Source organism: Gossypium hirsutum, chromosome D03 (genome assembly GCF_007990345.1).
Source record: "Gossypium hirsutum isolate 1008001.06 chromosome D03, Gossypium_hirsutum_v2.1, whole genome shotgun sequence".
Taxonomy (NCBI): domain Eukaryota; kingdom Viridiplantae; phylum Streptophyta; class Magnoliopsida; order Malvales; family Malvaceae; genus Gossypium; species Gossypium hirsutum.
Window position 1 is genome coordinate 15,194,960 of NC_053439.1, and position 19,071 is coordinate 15,214,030.

Sequence of the window (19,071 nt, forward strand, 5' to 3'; positions counted from 1 at the left end):
TCAAATTTTCAATTTACGACACCAAGACATCAAGTAATCAACTGGGTACCAATTTTGGGTGTTATGAGGGTTCTAATCCTTCCTCATACGTGACCAACTCCCGACCCCACTTCTTGGATTTTGTGGACCAAAAATTACCATTTTAATAAAATTCTTATTAAAATAATTAAGTTTTAAGGTGATCCGATCACACCTAATAAAAAGGATTGGTGACAACTCTATTTTTATTTTTTTTTAAAATAAAAAGTCAATTTCAAAAAATGTTTCGACAAGAAATAACACAAGCCATTATTATACGAATAAGGGGTACCGGCAATCCCCCCTCATACAAAGTGTCTTGTAAGAAATCCCACCGAACCCAATCATACGCCTTCTCTAAATCCGGCTTTACTTCCATCTATACCTGTTTACTCTTCGTGTTTTCCATTGTGTGAATTGCTTCCTGAGCAATTATAATATTGTCCAAAATATTGCACAGTGGTATGAAACTTGACTGATTTTGCTTTACTAGTGTTTGCATCACTTGTTGAAGACGGATGTCAATTGTTTCTGTAATCACCTTATACAAAACAGTGCACAAGCTTATTTGTCTATATTATTTGATGGATTCCACTTCAAAGTTCCTTGGAATAAGCACCAGAACTGTATGATTAATGTCGGTCTCCAATTTTTTCCCCATAAGGACATTCTGGACAATCCTACAAATGCTATTCCCCATTATGTCCCAATTGCCTTGAAATTATTTTTGCGCGATATCCATCAATTCTCGCCGCCTTTAAAGGCAGCATATTGAATATGGAATGTCTAATTTCCTCCATCGATACCTCTGAATTGAGAATTTTGAGAAAATATGGTGAATTTTTTGGAAAACGCCCCTTTACAAGGAACTCCCCAACCATGTACCTTTCCATAGAATACAACCCTTTAAAATAATCAACTGCATGATTCTTTAAGACTTCCTCATCATAGCACCAGCCAATATTATCAATCTTCAAAGCCTAAATCGTATTCTATTTTTGTTGTTTCAAGGTCCGACTATGAGAGAATTTTGTATTTCTATCACCACTAAAAAGTCATTCACTCCAAGACTTCTGAAACCACAACATTTCTTCTTAACATAGTATATTCTCAATTTCTAGTCGAACCAAAGCTTCCCGTTCTCTGAGCCTCATGGTGTTCTATTGCTCTATTGCTTATTGAATCCTCTCCAGTTCCTATATAGCAAACCTCTTCCGAGTTAAAATATTTCCAAACACTACTTTGTTCCAAACTTGGATTGATTGAGTAAAATTCTCCAAATTTCCAAAGATCTCATCGCCCTCTCACCAAGTCTTTTTGACCACATCCTTGAACTCTGGGTGCATTAGCCAGCTCGCGAGGAAATGAAAGGACCTATCTTTTCTCACCGCACTCACTTTATTGCTCAAATTGAGGATAGGACGATGATCAGGTTTTAGTTTATGTAAGTGTCTCATAGCTAAATTTGGTGAGAAGGATTGCCAATAATCGTTACAAAGACCTCAATCAAACCTCTGAAAAAGTGTCCCTCCATTCCAAGTAAGACATGGTCCATGAAAACCCATATCATGCAAACCCTACTTGAAGACGAAATATCAAAAACAACTACAACCCGCTCTGCTGAAACCAGAGCCTCCTCTCCGTTCTTCACTACTCAGAATTGCATTGAAATCCCCCATCAGTAACAAAGGCTCTCCCACCTCTTCTGTGATCTAACCCAAAATCTCCCTTAGTTGTTCCTTTTGAGCTTTTTTCAGACTAGCATAGATAGCAGAGCAAAGAAACAAAGAATGGCTGCCCAGTTTCCAAACACACATATGAATAAATTGAGTATAGACTTGCCAAACTTCAACACTAACGTTATCATGGAATAAAATCCAAATACCACCCGCAAATCCGTTAGCTTCCACTCAGAATGAGTTGTCAAAACCTAGCTTCAAAATAATCAAGTCAATCTTACTTCCATTGATTCTAGTTTCAAACAAAGCAACAATATATTCCTTTAAAAACATTATGACAATAAGGGTGACCCCACCCTTGACAATTCCAAAACCTTAAGTTAAAATCAGGAACAATAATGAATTGAAAATTTAAAAAGAATTACCAAAACCTTAAGCACATTCGGTACCCACTATGGTTTCGTCCTCCTCATTAATAGTTTCACTTAAGCCGTCGGTCATGGATGTATCATTCCTAACCTCTTTATTTAGCCCATGCAAAATATTTTCCAAAGCTAGGGCCACTAGCAAAGATGGAATGCCTTCACCCGTGACTTTTACCGGATCTTCTCTTGTATTTTCACCCATTTTCCCACCAATTTCCTCACTTGTCTGCTGAGTTGTATTGTTCCCCAACCTTTACTTCAAAACAATAAGTGTTTTACAGCCACGCATCTCACTTCCTTTTGAAGGTCTCGATTTACTCCCCAATCTCACATCCGTATTCCTTTTACCATTTAGTATTGGGCTAACAGCTTGAAAATGAATGGGCTCCAAGGACTCATCCAAAACAACTAGGCCCATTTTTTACCCATCATCAAAGGGATTACATATAGGACAAGAAAAAGACGACCACATCTTGTTAACCGGTTTAAGTACATTCAAAATGGCCTTCGACCCTTTATCGAAAAGAATTCATTTCCCTTTTGACTTCAGCATCCTTTCTTTGTGATTTCTTGGTTTATTAGCAACCTTCAACACTCTAGTCATTCTTGTTGAAATTTTAGATCCAGAATCATCTCTTCTGTTACTGTCAGTAACATCACCCGATAATTCCCCAGATTCCTTGCCATGATTATTGCTCAAACCACCAAATCTAGAGCCACTGAGAACACCATTGTCCTTGTCATCGTTTGGACTTTCCATCAGCCTAGATCTACTCAATTAGTTTTGTTCAACAATTATCTAGGACCCAAAATCTTCAACTTTCACTGGCCTCTATAATATTGATACTTGATCAAGTTTTGCCTCTATAATCCTGATACTTGATCAAGTTTTGATCTCTCTTCCACTTTTCATAAATTCTCTTGCCCCTTTTTGTGCATACAATTCTCATGGGTATGACCCTATCTCTCGTACTCAAAACACACCAAAGGTGAGGACTGTTGGATCTGATGCCTTAAATGTAGCATTTTCGACTAAATACATTTGTAATTTTTTCAAACAGATTGGTTAATAAAATTATTCATGAATTAAATTAATATATTTTGTATTACTGTCCTTAAATGGTTTTTGCAGGTACAGCAAAATAGAAGCAAATGTTGCTCATTGGTTGTTTGTTGTTTAAACAAATACTAAACCGTATTACGTGGTCGGATTGTAGTACAAAAATATAGCTTGTATTAGTAGACATACCTAAAAATGTCCTTAATCTAATAAAAAATGATAAAAATCAATTGAAAGACTAATATGTTGTCTATTAAGTCCAATTGGGGAGATGCATTGTCTTGGGCATCGGAGCAGATAACTCCTAGAAGATAGAGACATAGATGTAATTGACTGGACTAACAGTACATTAGACATGACCCAAGTAGAATAGACATTGAATTTGTTTATAGATTTATTCACTTGTGATGTTCATAGTGTGGCATACTTAAATCCTGAATGGATGGCGGACTATGTATTCGTGACTCGTACACTTTGATGTAAGTAAAAGCTTAAGTTCAAATAGATAAGTAACCAAAAGCTGGTGTGTTAGGTGTACGACTTCTGTAGTATGTAGCGTTATTCACAACTATGGAATTAATAGCCTAAAATATAGGTAAATTATATCCTCTCATTGGCATTATATGGTTGATGAAAAGTAAACATGGCCAAAGGTCGTCCGTCTTTGTGATGGATGACTTGATCATTATTTGATAATGATTGACTTTTCATGAAGGAAGATGTAATGATTACCATAAGACAAAATATGATTATATTGGGAGAACGGATATTATCCCAAAGAGACTAAGGATATCCTATGAGGGTAACACGCCAATGATAATGTCATTGGAAGAGCACTAAGTAGTTACTTTCGTAATGGTATGTCATTGGAGAGAGCTCAGTCACGATACTATAGTGGAATGACTTCGTGACTAAATGAGTTTATAATTAATAGGCGAAAAGCCGAAACTTAATTAAAAATCATTTGACCCTTAACTTCATATGTCCAATTGGTCCCTCTGCTAGCTCATTGAAACCATAAATGAATTGCGTGTTTGAATAAAAATGAATGGAAGGAATAGAAAAAGAGAAATAGGAAACATTCAGGATTGATTATTACTTTCTCCAAAATGGAGAAATAGAATCAGTTGAAAATAATGAAGGAAGATGTAATGGTTACAATAAGATAAAATATGATTATATTGGGAGAACATATATTATCCCAAAGAGATTAAGGATATCCTATGAGGGTAACACACTAATGACAAGGTCATTGGAAGAGTACTAAATAGTTAATTTCGTAATGGTATGTCATTAGAGAGAGCTCAGTCACGATACTATAGTGGAATGACTTCGTGACTTAATAAGTTTATAATTAATAGGCGAAAAGCCAGAACTTAATTATAAATCATTTGAGCCTCAACTTCATATGTCCAATTGGTCCCTCCGCTAGCTCATTGAAACCATAAATGAATTGCATGTTTGAATAAAAATGAATGGAAGGAATAGAAAAAGAGAAATAGGAAACATTCAGGAATGATTATTACTTTCTCCAAAATGGAGAAATGGAATCATTTGGAAATAATGTAGTTTTTCAAAAATGGAAATGAAAACGGAAATTTGCAATCCTATATGTGATTACTTAAAAAATGATGGAAGAATGAGTTTATGTTTTTGGACAATTTTGAAGCCTGAAAATGAAAATAAACTATTCGGTCATAGTAAGCATGTTAAGTTGTGACATATTAAACAAATTATCTCAAAATTTTACCAAGGGAAAAATCGTCAAAATTTTACTAGAGAAATATTGGGATGAGATAATTATTTAATATGCAAATATTAAAGTTTATTTTGGAAAATAGAAAAACTGAACGGGTTAGACCATATTACAAAGGACTAGGTCAAAAAGGCCTAGGAAGTACTCATAATTGGACTCTATGTAAGAGGACCCAAAACCTCTCATATAACATAAAGCGGGCAGCAACCCTAGTAAAAATAAAAGGGTGAGTCGTTCACCCCTCTCCTATTCTAAGAAGGATGTTTTTTTTCTATTTAAAATAAACATATACAACTCTACAAGGGTTCTACGTTCTATTCTTATAACTAGATTGCATGGTAGAGCTATTAAGAGAACTTTTGAGAGATTGTTATTCTGTCGAAAAATAGAGGGGATTTATTCTAAATTTATCAACATATTTTTTAGAATAATAGTTTTACCAGTTTCTATTAAAGAAGAGAGAATTTTTGTTTTCACCTTAAAAAGAAAACTTATTCTAGTTCTATGTTTGGATTCAATTGGTTCGATTCCACACTCGAAACAGTTCATAGTACGAGAATAGTGGAGAAGATCATTTGGTTGAAAGCCAGAAAAACTCAAGGATCCGCTTATCCAAAAACATAGGGACAAATTTGGTTAAGGTTTATTGCTATAAATATCACAAACCAAGTCAGTTTTCAAAATTTTAATTTTCCATTGTGCAAGAAAACCGTTTTCAAATCAATTTTTCCAACAATTGGTATCAAAAGCCAGGTTTAGGGGAATGTATGTGAATGAATGCAATATTATATATATTTTTATATAATTATTTTTTTCCAAAGTTGTGGTTCTTAGGAAAAAGACCGTAGAATATCATCTTCCAGTATGATTATTTTTTATTTATAAAATTCTTGTGAGTTGGAAAGGAATATATGACATAAATGTAATTTTTCCAAAAAAGAGTCCATGACAAGGAGAAGATGGAGCGATGGCAGACGAAGAAACAAGGAATGTCTACTGATGAAAAACTATGTAATTTTCTTTTTCATTTATTTTTTAGAAATAAAACCATGGAAAAATTAGCTGGTAATTTTATTTCCTACTCATCTCTTTATATATCTATTTAATAATTATTTATGATATAATTGTGATATATATGTATGAGATAATCCACAGTTGATTTATTAAAGATGAGAAGTGTGGTAATGAGAAAATACATGTTTTGTATTGGTCCATTCACTTTTTTAGGTTATTCGATTACTATGAGAAGTGTGGTAATGAGAATGTGCATGTCTAGGATTGGATATGGCAAGGAAAGGGTTGGTTTTTAAGTGGTCAAATAAGACTCAGCTCCTTTTCTTGAGAACCTACCTAGTGCAAGGGTCACATTCACTTCTTTAGTTTTTCCCTAAAAGAAAAACTATGGAAAATCAAAATTGTTTGATTGACTCTTGTGAATGAATGAATGTGAATATTATAAAATTTCCAAAGCATGTCATGTAGACATGAGATAACATGCCATTTAGTTTAGGAAAGAATGTCACATGTACTTGTCATGCATATATTGCTCATACATGATTGAAACTGGGAATCAAAAACCTTACATGTTTTTAAAATATTAAGTGCAAGAAGGTCCCTAAACAAGACCTATGACCTCCATCAATGGTCTCTTCTGATGGCATGGCAAGTGTACTACCCCACAGTAGGAATTCTATGTGGATTTCACTTAGGAAATTTCCTAAAAGTAAGAAGAATTCTCTTGTGATCAAATGATAATTAGACTGGCCCTTGTAGTAGGCATTATCATGCGATAAGTCAAGAAATTTTATCTTCAAAAGAGGACAACTAATCAAAGCATGCTACTCGGTGAGATTGTCCCTTGATGACTCATTTGTGGTGCATGATGCGATAGGTGTTGAGTTGATGGTTATACAATCAAGATATTCTAGTTAAGTAACTCTACAGTACTTAAGTTAGAATGATGGCGAAACATTACATGACTATTTGTATGTGTGAATGCCTAAGGAAATAGGTTCATTAACTGGATGGAAATCTATGTTCTTACTAGTTGATCATGATCACCCCACGGTGGATTGAGTCAATGGGTGTGAGAATTATCGTTGCAATGACTTATAAATATTTTCAAGGTTTAATGTAAGATACATGCATCATCTTAATGCATACTATAATGTTGCAAAACATTTTCAAACATTTGCTTGTGATTGTTTTATTTTCAGTTCGAAAATGACACCAACTCACTTATTGAACATACTCACTAAAAATAAATTAAATGGAAATAACTATAAGGAATGGAAAAGGAACCTAATAATTGTCCTAAAATGTGAGAAACTTAAAACAGTTCTTGATAATAAGTGCCCACTGACCAATCAAGCTAAGGCTAGAAAATACTAGGAAGAGTTTGATGAGATAGTTCATTGCGATATGCTTGCAAGCTTGACCAGTACTCTGTATAAGCAATTGGAGAGCTGTAAGACTGCTAAAAAGATTCTAGATAAGATAGAAGACATGTTTGGAGGCCAAGCTATCTTGGCTCGATAGTATGTCATAACTAGCTTGATGAATGCCAAACAAAAGCTCGACACTTTGGTCAAATACCATATGACCACTCTTATAGGCTACTTTGACGAGGCCACGAACAATGAGGTCAATCTAGAATAAAACAATTAAATTGAAATGGTGTTTAGAAGCTTGTAAAAAGATTTTTCTCATTTTTGGCGCATATAACCTTAGCAACAAAAACCTCACGCTTACACAACTCATGAAGGAGTTACAATCTTATGAGTTGATGTTGAACGACGGTCATCCAATCCGAAGAGTAGAAGTGAATATAGTCGTCGCTCCTTCCTCAAAAGGGAAGGGAAAGAGTGCTAAGAAAGGCAAGGTTAAGATCTCTAGGCCACAACAAGTGGAAAGGAAGAGAACCAGAAAGCCTAAAGACTTATCTAAGTCTAAATGCTTCTTCTGTAGCAAGAAAGGGCACTTCAAGACAAGTCTGGTGGCTAAAGTTGTGGGAGATTGTAACAATCAGGTTTGTGCAAGTGTACACAGTCGTTATCAAATAATAACATAAGTAAAAGAGTTATCATCTCCACAAGGACTGTGTATGTTAATCAAGTAATTGTAAAATTAAAGTTAACAATTTAGTGATAAAAATACAATATTTTGAGTGATGATGTTTAAGCTAAATTAAATTATCTAAATACAAGATGATCCCTAATGCAATTTAATTTAAATGCAAAGTATGAAATGTACGTGATGAGTTTAGCAGCAAAAACAAAAAATTCAACAATCAATAACATGAATATGCTAGGATAATTACACTATTCAACTTGGTTTATTTTTCTCATGCTTAATAGTGTCAAGAAAACATTCCATGGCAACTATATCTTTCATGAGTTTGGAAACCAAATTAAGTCCTTTCGGAATCTTTTACTTAGTGAAATATGCATTTTACTGACCATATTAAACTAAGGGTTTCTTAGAATTCATGTGAAGCAACAGTGACAAATCAAGTTTGAAACAATTTAATCACATAAATCTAAAAGCTATCAAAGAGAATAGAGCTTGACAAAGTTATTATGAACGTTTAATTTAGTCGGATCAGGATCTAAATTAAACATGCACCTTTCAATTATTGTGTCCATTACCCGTCGTCTGGTTAGGATCGCTCAGCTAATTCAAATGCATCCAATCACGTATGAATGAAATACATACTTGAATTTAATTGAAAACATGATCAACTGAGGCACAAACACGATAAACATGATTTAAAAAAACTTCATTAAATAAATGCAATCATCCTAGCTCAACATATTTAAGCTACCATTGTTGACGGCAAGATCATAAAACACATTGCAAACATGATTAAATCAAAATAACAAAGTAAAGACAGAATAAATTCTGTTAAAATCGATAGTCTCGCGAACTCCAAATGAAGATGTTTTCCTCTGATCCTTGTTTTGCTCCTTTACTAATGGCTCCTCAAGGTGGTCGGCCAAGAGACAACCTTATCATGGTTTTGCTAGCTAAAAATGAAGGGAAGAATGGGATGCTAGGCGTGGAAAGAAGGAAGAAAATGAGAGAATAAGAAAATGAATGGATGAAATGGATGAGTAATGAATGAAGGAATGATGGATGATTTTAGGGATTAAAGGATGTGTAACACCCCTAACCCGTATCCTTCTCTAGAATAGGGTTATAGAGCATTACCGGAGTTTACAAATTAATTTTCAGAAATTTCATTTCATCAAGCATTCATATTTATAACCAATTAAAATCAAAACATTTATGAGCTAACATTAACCAATTTAACTTATACAAGTCATTATAACTAGAATCAAATCATCCAAAATTACCAATAGAACCAATGGATAATGTGATATATCTCCAACAAGCTTCCAACCCAATCGAGCTTCCGATAATCATTTCAAAACATCTAATAATTATACCTATTACCAATAATAATTCAATTCCAATAATAAAACACACACATATATAATATTCATTACCAAATAGCATTCACTTCTATTAAAATTATACAAAATATAGTTCATACGAACTTACCATAGCAAAATTCAGGGACATTTTAGAAAATTTCTATTTTTCTCGAATTTCCACCCAATCTTGATCTAAATTAATATTCCATTAAATTTAATAATTTAAATAATAAAACAATCCATTTCATGCAATTTGGTCACTTTTTGAAATTTTTACAAATTTACCTTTAAAGTTTCACATTTGTTCAATTTAGTCCCTGAACTTAAAACATGTAAATTGGTCATTTTTAATGAAAACTCATACTCGTTGAATAATCATATATTTTTCCTCCTCCTCCTCTCCATTCAACATCCTTAATGTATATAACATGCTTATATGTAACATTATCTATAATTTTATCATTTATTTATATATTCATTCAAAGCTGTCCACTTGAGTCATAGTCACTAAAGTATTTATATCTTGAGCTACAGAACTCTAAATTGAGATCTATTAATTTTCTCTTAAACTAGACTTACATATATTCTTATCATAAAATTTTCAGAATTTTTGGTTTAGCCAATAAGTACAGTTTATTCTTTAAAGTTACCTCTATTCTGCTGTTTGACAGTTCCGCCCCTTCTTCACTAAAACTTAAATATCCCCTTGTAAAAAATTCATATGATATCTTTGTTTATTTATATTAAAAATATACTCTTTAAGGATTTTAAAAATATAAATTATAACCCATAATTATTTTTTACAATTTTTTATGATTTTCCAAAGTTAGAACAGGGGAACCCAAAATCATCCTGACCTTGTCTCACAAAATCTATTATATCTCATGATTTAAAATTTCATTACTTACACAATTTCTTTTATGAGAAACTAGACTCAGTAAGCTTTAATTCAATATTTTTTTCATCCTCTAATTTCATTTCCACAATTTATGGTGATTTTTAAAAGTTAACCTACTGCTGCTGTCCAAAACTGTTTTAGTGCAAAATGTTAATTACTAAGTTTATAACTTCCTTATTCCCTTTCTCTATAATATTTCCCATCACTTTCACTTATTTCTCTTCACTAATATATCAAGAACATAAGACTTTATATAAGAAAACTCTACTATAACATCTTTTCCATGCTATTTCAATAATATCAAACTTAAAAATATATTGAAATCTCAATGTTCTTACATTGTCCTATTGATTTCAATCTTTAACTTGATTTTCTCTCTCCTCTAGCTTCAATTTCTTGAATCCAACTTGATATTCTAGCTCACCATAGTCTCCTTGTTATCTTTCTCTTTGATGGATATGGAAATTCTTTTGATTTCTAGGTAAAAATATTAGTTTTTGGAGAAAGGATCAAATTGTAAAGAAAGAAAAACTTTCCTTCTTTCTCTCTTCTCCTCACGTTGGATGCATGGAAGATGATGAGTTGGTTGCTTTTCATCTTTCTTTCCACATATATATATATAGTAAATAAATTAATAATAAAATAATAAAATATCATTTAAAACTCAAATTAAAATATTAATAAATTAATATTTAATTAATTAATTAATCTAAAATATCACCAACATCATCATTGCCTTCTAGATTTCTCTCTCTTCTAATTGACCATTTTGACCTTCATGTTCTTTTAAAATTCCATCATTGAGTCATCACTTAATTTGGTAAAATTATGATTTAGTCCCTCAAAATTCTTCACATTTTCAATTTGGTCCTAATTCATCCATTTTCCTTGGTTTCTAGATTATTCTACCCTTAAAATATTTGCACTATTGGTCCTTCAACTTTTTCATATTTACACTTTAACCCCTTAAATTTTGAGTATTTACTCTTGGGCCACAAAACTTTTCTCACTTTTGCGATTTAATCCTTTCTTGAATTAATATGTCATAATATACTTCTCAATGTTGACATAGCTCAAAATTACCCTTTTTATCACTTTATTTCCTTATTTTACTATATCAGGAATATTATATTACTTTCTTACTAGTAATTTTTTTTGGTATTACAGGATGAATGAAAAGGTCAGAGGAGTGTGGTATTTATACTTAAGGTTGGTGACTGGATTTACTAAAAATGGAATAAAAAATCCCTTGGTTCTCTCCCATTAATGGTTGGCCATAACAAGTGGAAATGATGGTGAGTTGGTTGCTTGTTTTAAGCATGAAATCATGCTAAATTTAGCCATTGGGTGGACGGTTTCTTGAGCAGTCTTCGTGTGCTGATATTTAATGATTTTCAAAGTGTAGGGATCTCCAAATAATTGTCCCAAAGGAATAGAAAATAATGTCTAAAAATAAATACTAAGGATAAGAACTTTCCCCTTTTTTTATTTGTGTCATCCTCCACGTCTTTTTCCTTTTCCCTTCTTTGTCGACTTGATCCCACAATCCCCTCTTGTCGTGTCTCAAAGATATGATCTGGGAACTTAGGAACAAACGTGTTAAACATATTTTTAAGATTATTTTGTAAGGTACCATCTCTAACTTTTAAATATCTCCAGTAAGCTTGTTGTTGGTTATGCATGAATTTCCACATATCCATCATAGTTGAGAATTCTAATTTCTTCATAGTGTTTCAAGAATATGGCATTGGAATGGTTAAATCATGATTAAAACTTGGCTCCACTAGTTCAATAGCATTTGGGTCCACCCTTGGCTCAGGGTTATTTTATTCCTCTTTAGTTTCTGCTTCTTCTGTGGCATTTGTTGAGTCAACTTCTAGTTTAGACTTAGTTGATGACTCATCAGATTCTGGTTCATTTGGTTCATTTGGCTCCACTTGGTTCAATAGTCCAACATTCTCTACTAACCTCTCAAGATCATGCCTTGTTATGCAACCTTGAACATATGGGCCCTTCAAGTTTGCTTTTGATCTTACTTGGGCCCTCAAGCAAAGTGAAGTAATCAATGATGGAAAGTATGCATTTCCTGCCTTCTTCCTTGCACAGTCTTGAATCTCCTTGAGAATGATTCTCCCAACATTTATAGACCTTTCTGTCATAATCACATACAACAAAAGCATTTCTTCCATCGAGATGGTGGAACTATGTGAAATAAGTATGAAGCTATATCAAATAAAGTAGAACCATACCTTAGCCACTAGACTTAAATATTCCCTTCGACAAGAATGACTACCATATTTTCTTATAACCCATTGGGATCCCGGATTTGTAACCATATTAAGAACTTTTTAAAGAAAATCCCAATTAATATTTGTCATCATGGCAGAGTACTCATCTTCTTCAACATCAGGTAAGTTAAACAAATCATTAATAGATTTAGAAGTAAGGGGTACCTTCTTCTTACAAACAAGAACTTCATTAGCATCTGGCGTGGTCAAGTTGGCATAAAATTCTCGCACTATATCTTCACCCGACATTGATCGTGCATCACAAAATTATTCCCAATTTAAAACATTAATCGCATTTCAAAGTGACAATGGCGTGATCATCTTATCATTCCTCTCCAAATTGAAACCTTTTTCTAGCATCATGGGTTGATTCTTGAAGATAGAATCAAATCTTTCCCTCACTTCCTCATCTTGAATCACAATCAAATTTTCAACAAAATTCTTGGAAGATCTAGTTCTTTTGCGAGACGTGGTGATTTTTCCTGAAAAGTAGGCAGAATTTCGACAAAAGAAAGGGAAAAAAATCGACAATGTGTGGGGTGAAGTTTACAATGTTTATGGATTTGCAACAACAGCGAGCTTGTGGCGGCGACAGGTTTGCGGTGGCGACAAGGCTATTCCAACAATGATATTGTTACGGCGATAGGAGGGACTTGTGACAAGGGAAGAAAATTGGAGAAATTTTTTTTAGATTTAAAGGTAATGGCAAAGAGAAATGGAATGTGTGGCTAGGGTTTAAGCTAGTTGCTTGAATGGTTGTGAAAAATATGATGGTATGAAGGGGTTTATATAGTGATGGATTAAGGCAAATCTGTAGCAAAAATTTAGATACAAGCAATTACTTAGGCGACAAGATAATGAGAGAAGGGAAAAGTGGTTACAAAATTAGGGTTTTTTAGGCCCTATGGATGGCACGTTAGTGGGTAAATTTCTCCTCTTCACTATCTTGGGCCTCAAGCCCAAACTGTAATTAATTTGTTATACTGAAAAAATTAAACTGAACTAGAAAAATAAATTGACTAGTACTTTGGCCAAATTGACCCTCTTATTAAGTACAAACAAATAAAAATTAAAATTGAAAAATTAAAATTAAAATTAAAACTTTTGGATTACTTAGAAAACTCCTTCTCGAAAAATTACATCAAATTAATATCACAGGAAAGGTTGGTGAGGTCACAAATGGTCCCGCTTAAGTTCCAATCTCTTTAGACAGACTTAACTTAATGTATTAATCTAAGAAAATAATTTCTAAGTATGCCATTTATTAAAAATATAAACATAAAAATTAAGGGTCTATTAAATTGAATGAAGTTTCAACATGCTCAACTTCACCATCCCAATAGTGTTTGAGACGCTGACCATTAACTTTAAACGTAACTCCCTTGTTATTGTACAATTCTATCGCTCCATATGGGTAAACTTTATGGATGGTATAAGGTCCTTTCCATCGGGATTTGAGCTTTCCTAGAAATAACCTTAGCCTCGAATTAAACAACAATATTTTCTTTCCTTCTCTGAATTTACAAGGTTGTATCCGGTTGACATGCCATCTCTTAGTCTTTTCTTTATACATCTTGGCATTCTCATATGAAAATAACCTCAACTTCTCTAACTCATCAAGCTGTAACATCCTTCTCTCAGCGGCTTGCGTAAGATCCAAATTTAATTGTTTTAAAGCCTAGTGAGCTTTGTTCTCCAACTCAAGCGGAAAATGGCATGCCTTCCCAAAGACTAACCAATAAGGAGTCATTCCTAACGGTGGTTTGAAAGCAGTTTGATAGGCCCATAGAGCATCATCGAGTCTTCGAAACCAATCTTTTCTATTAGGTCACACTACCTTTTCAAGGATTCCTCTGATCTCAAGATTCACCCTTTCAACTTTCCTATTTGATTGTGGATGATAGGTAGTGGCAATTTTATGTTTCATGTCGTACTTGTCAAACAACCACTTAAGCCATTTCTTTACGAAGTGAGATCCTTCATCGCTAATTATAGCTCTCAGAGTCCCAAACCGTGTAAACAAATGCTTATATAGCAATCTCATGACTACCTTAGCATCATTCATTTGATATGCCTCAACTTCAACCCACTTGGATACATAGTCAACAGCTAATAAGATATACATGTTACCATAAGAAGAAAGAAACAAGCCTAGAAAATCAATGCCCCACACATCAAATAACTCTACCTTTAAAATGCTCGTCAAGGGCATTTCGTTCCTTCTTGATAAGGTTCTGGTCCTTTGGCATCTATCACAACTTTTCACATATGCATACACATCCTTGAACACTGTAGGCCAAAAGAATCCTACTTGTAAGATCTTCGTTCCAGTGTGGGAACCACCAAAGTGTCCCCCACTCGGAGATGAATGGCAGTGGTAAAGGATCTCGTCAATTTTACTTTCGACTATATACTTCCTGATTATGTTATCTGCACATTGTTTAAACAAAAATGAGTCTTCCAAAAAAATAATATCGACTATCATGAAGGAATTTCTTCCTTTGTTGGTATGTCATTTCTCAAGGAATTATTCCACATGCTAAATAATTCGCATAATCAGTAAACCAAGGTATTTCATCAATTCGGTTTACCTCAAAGATATATTCATCTGGAAAATTCTCATTAATTGGAACAAGTGAATGAGTTACCTTATTTTGTTCCAATCTCAAAAGATGATCGGCTAATTGATTCTCATCACCTTTTCTATCTTAGATTTCAAGGTCAAATTCTTAGAGTAAGAGTATCCATCGAATTAGCCTCGATTTAGCATTTTTTTTGTAAGTATTTCATGGTTGCATGTTCAGTAAATATTGTGACTTTCGTACCTATGAGATATGAACGGAACTTGTCAAAAGCAAAAACTATAGCAAAGAGTTTTTTTTCAATTACTGTGTAGCTAAACTGTGCTCCTGTCAAAGTTCTACTTACATAGTAGATAACGTTAAATATTGTGTTCCTTCTTTGACCCATCAAAACTCCAACAACGAAATCGATTACATCACACATCAATACAAACGATGAGTTCCAATCAGGTGTAACAATTATTGGGGCTAAGATTAATTGACTTTTCAACTCTTCAAAAGCTTCTAAACATGCTTTGGTAAATTAAAAAATTGTATTTTTCTCTAACAGCATACACAAAAGTTTAGAAATTTTTGAAAACTTTTTTATAAACCTTCAGTAAAAATCGGCATGACCTAAGAAACTTCGAACTCATTTCACACTAATTCGTGGTGGTAATTTTCAATTACGTCCACTTTTGCTTTATCAACTTCGACCTCATTTCTAAAAATTTTATGTCCTAAGACAATTCCCTCATTAACCATAAAATGACATTTCTCCCAATTAATGACAAGATTTGTCTCATCGCATCTCTTAAGTATCTTAGCCAAATTACTCAAACAAACATCGTAAGTATTACCAAAAATATAAAACCTCAAAAAAATTTCAACCATATCAGTAAATATTGCCTTCATGAAACACTGAAATGTGGTAGGTGGGTTACATAAACCGAAAGCAAATGTCCCTACGGGTAGGTAAAAGTGGTTTTATGTTGGTCTTTCATAGACATAGTAATATTCGTTACCTGTCAGTCGATCCTAACATTTGATCCATAAAAGGCAGCGAATAATTGTCCTTCTGTACTACTTTGTTCAATTTTCTGCAATCAATACAGATTCTCTAACCCGTGATAGTTCTTATCAAGATTAACTCATTACATTCATTCTTAAAAATCGTAATTCCGCCTTTTTTGGGTACACATTGTACCGGACTTACCCATGAACTATCTTAGATGGGGTAGATAATTCCCGCATCTAACCATTTGATCACTTCCTTTCGAACTACCTCTTTCATGGTTGGGTTGAGTCTCCTTTGCCAATCAATTCTAGCTCTTTCACCTTCCTCTAAAATAATTTTATGCGTATAAAAAGAAGGGTTTATACTTCGAATATCAGCTATGGTCCAACAAGTTGCCCTTTTAAATTTCTTTAAAACAACAATTAGTTTCTCCTCTTGATGTTTTGTTAATTTTGTTAAAACAATCACAGGCAAGGTAGAACCGCTACTTAAATAAATTTTGGAAGTTCTTCAATTAACAACTTCGGTGTTGCAAACTCTCGAACTTCCAATTCTAGATATTCAAAGTGTGCTGATTGAACATAGCTTTTCAGATTGGCTTCCATCTAAGCTTTATTTTCATTACCTTCTTCATCTTCCAATGGTACAGACCCTAAGTTATTCTCCAATGGGTCTTTCACAAAATCATTCTCCCATTCCATGGAAACTAAGGTTTCTAGCTCCTCCATCACTGAACATTCTTCTGCCAAATTGGGAAATTTGATTGCTTTAAGAACATTAACTGTTACTTGATCGTCCTGGACTCTCATCATGAGTTCTCCTTTTTGTATGTCTAAAGATGATCGACACTTCCTTACCTGCTTTAAAGTCTAAGACAATGAAGTCAAAAGAAAAAATGAATTTATCAAATCTTACCAAAACATCCTTGATCTTTCCTTCTGGGTATGCTAAAGATCGATCCACCAGTTAAAGTGTCACAGTAGTGGGTCTTACTTTGCCTATTCCCAACAGTTTGAAAATATACTTGAGCATCAAATTGATAACACTCACTCCTTTCTTAAAGAAACATTCTCATACTTACTAAGTATTTTCTTCTTCGACAAAATGTCCTTTATGAACTTCACGTAATTGAGCATTTGCTCTAAAGCCTCTACCAATGGGATATTGATGTGCAGTTGCTATAGAACATCCAAAAACTTCTTGAATTGCACTTCTTATTTTTGTTTATTTGGTTGGAAACTTTGAGGATACGGAGGTGTTGGAACATTGGGTTGAATCGAACAAATTTTCTAAGAAGATAAATCTACATCCAAAGAAGATGTTAGCTTTTCAGAATTTACTGGGTTAGATTTTACCTCATTAGACTTTGTAAGTTTTAGCTCTACTGGTGTAGGAATTTCAACTGTTGATTGACTTTCCTTCTTCTCAATAAGTTCATCTTCAATCACAACCGTCTTGGGCTCCAAATTCTTAACACTTTGTAAAGCTACCACCTTGTTGTTTTCCTTACCCAAATTCCTTGGATTTTCTATATCGCTCGGTAAGGTTCCTTACAATCAGTTACGAAGCTCCGTAGCTAACTGACCCATTTGGCTCTCCAAATTCTTTAGTGTTGTTGCTTGGCTTTGGATTAAGGTGTCATTATTTGCCATGTACGCCTTCAACAAGTTCTCCAAACTATTAGATGACTCGGCTTGAAGTGGTTTTAGAGCTTGTTCGTTGAACCATTAGGGTTGGTTGGGTTTATGTTGCATGTAGTTGTTATTTGGTTCATTTCCTTGGTTACTTTAAGAAAAGTTTAGATGATTATGCCATGAATTATTGTAGAAGTTGGATTGTGGTCCTTGTCCAATTCTATTTTGGTGTTGATTCCCTACATAATATACTGATTCAGGATTTGATGGACAATTCTCGAAAGTATGACTATCCCCACAATATACGCAGGAAATAACCTCAAATTTACTCAGTGGTTGGGCTATAAAATTATTTAAACCATTAGCGGTAAAATGTTTCAACATTGAAGAAATAGAATATACATGAGCTGAGAGTGATGTAAGTGCGTCCACTTTGTGCATTCTAGCTACTAGTCTTCCTAAAGTTGCTTGATTTGTTGGCCATTGATAGTTGTTACTAGTGATCCTCTCAATGATCTCATAAGCCTCATTATAAGACTTAGACAAGAGAGCACCATTAGCAGAAGCATCTACCATCTATCTTGTGTGTCTTAAAACCATTATAAAATGTCTCCAATTGGATGCAATGTGGAATCCCATGATGAGGACACTTATGAAGTAATTCCTTGAATCTTTTTCATGCCTCATACAAGGATTCATCATCCAATTGTGCAAAAGTGGTTATCTCATTTCACAACTTAATTTAAATGCAAAGTATGAAATGAAATGTATGAGATGAGTTTAGTAGCAAAAACACAAAATTCAACAATCAATAACATGACTATGCTAGGATAATTACACTATTCAACTTGGTTTATTTTTCTCATGCTTAACAGTGTCTTGAAAACATTCCATGGCAACTAGATCTTTCATGAGTTTGGAAACCAAATTAAGTCCTTTTGGACCTCTTTTACTTTGTGAAATGTGCATTTTTACTAACCATATTAAACTAAGGGTTTCTTACAATTCATGTGAAGCAATAGTGACGGATCAAGTTTGAAAAAATTTAATCACATAAATCTAAAAACTATGAAAGATAATAGAGCTCATCAAAGTTATTATGAACCTTTAATTTAGTCGGATCAAGATCTAAATTAAACATGCATTTTTCAATTATTGTGTCCATTAGCCGTCGCCTAGTCAGTGTAACACTCCTGACCCGTATCTGTCACCAGATTAGGGTTACAGAGCATTACCATACAAACAGAACATTAATACATACATTTCATATGTCACCGAAAACATATTATAACATATTC

General features: G+C 33.6%; 1 protein-coding gene and 1 non-coding gene across 2 annotated transcripts; one reads left to right on the forward strand and one right to left on the reverse strand.

Annotated features, from left to right (window-relative positions):
- Positions 1-14,388: 14,388 nt before the first annotated feature.
- Positions 14,389-17,791, reverse strand: LOC107950048 (uncharacterized). Its single transcript, XM_016884795.1, has 4 exons — positions 17,725-17,791; positions 17,495-17,667; positions 16,765-16,996; positions 14,389-14,990 (listed from the first exon to the last, which is right to left on the reverse strand). The coding sequence occupies exons 1-4, from the start codon at positions 17,789-17,791 to the stop codon at positions 14,389-14,391; spliced, it is 1,074 nt and encodes a 357-aa protein (XP_016740284.1).
- A 614-nt stretch (positions 17,792-18,405) lies between these two features.
- On the forward strand, positions 18,406-18,512 carry LOC121215863 (small nucleolar RNA R71). Its single transcript, XR_005911833.1, has one exon. It is a non-coding gene; the product is annotated as a small nucleolar RNA R71 (small nucleolar RNA).
- The last annotated feature ends 559 nt before the right edge of the window (positions 18,513-19,071 follow it).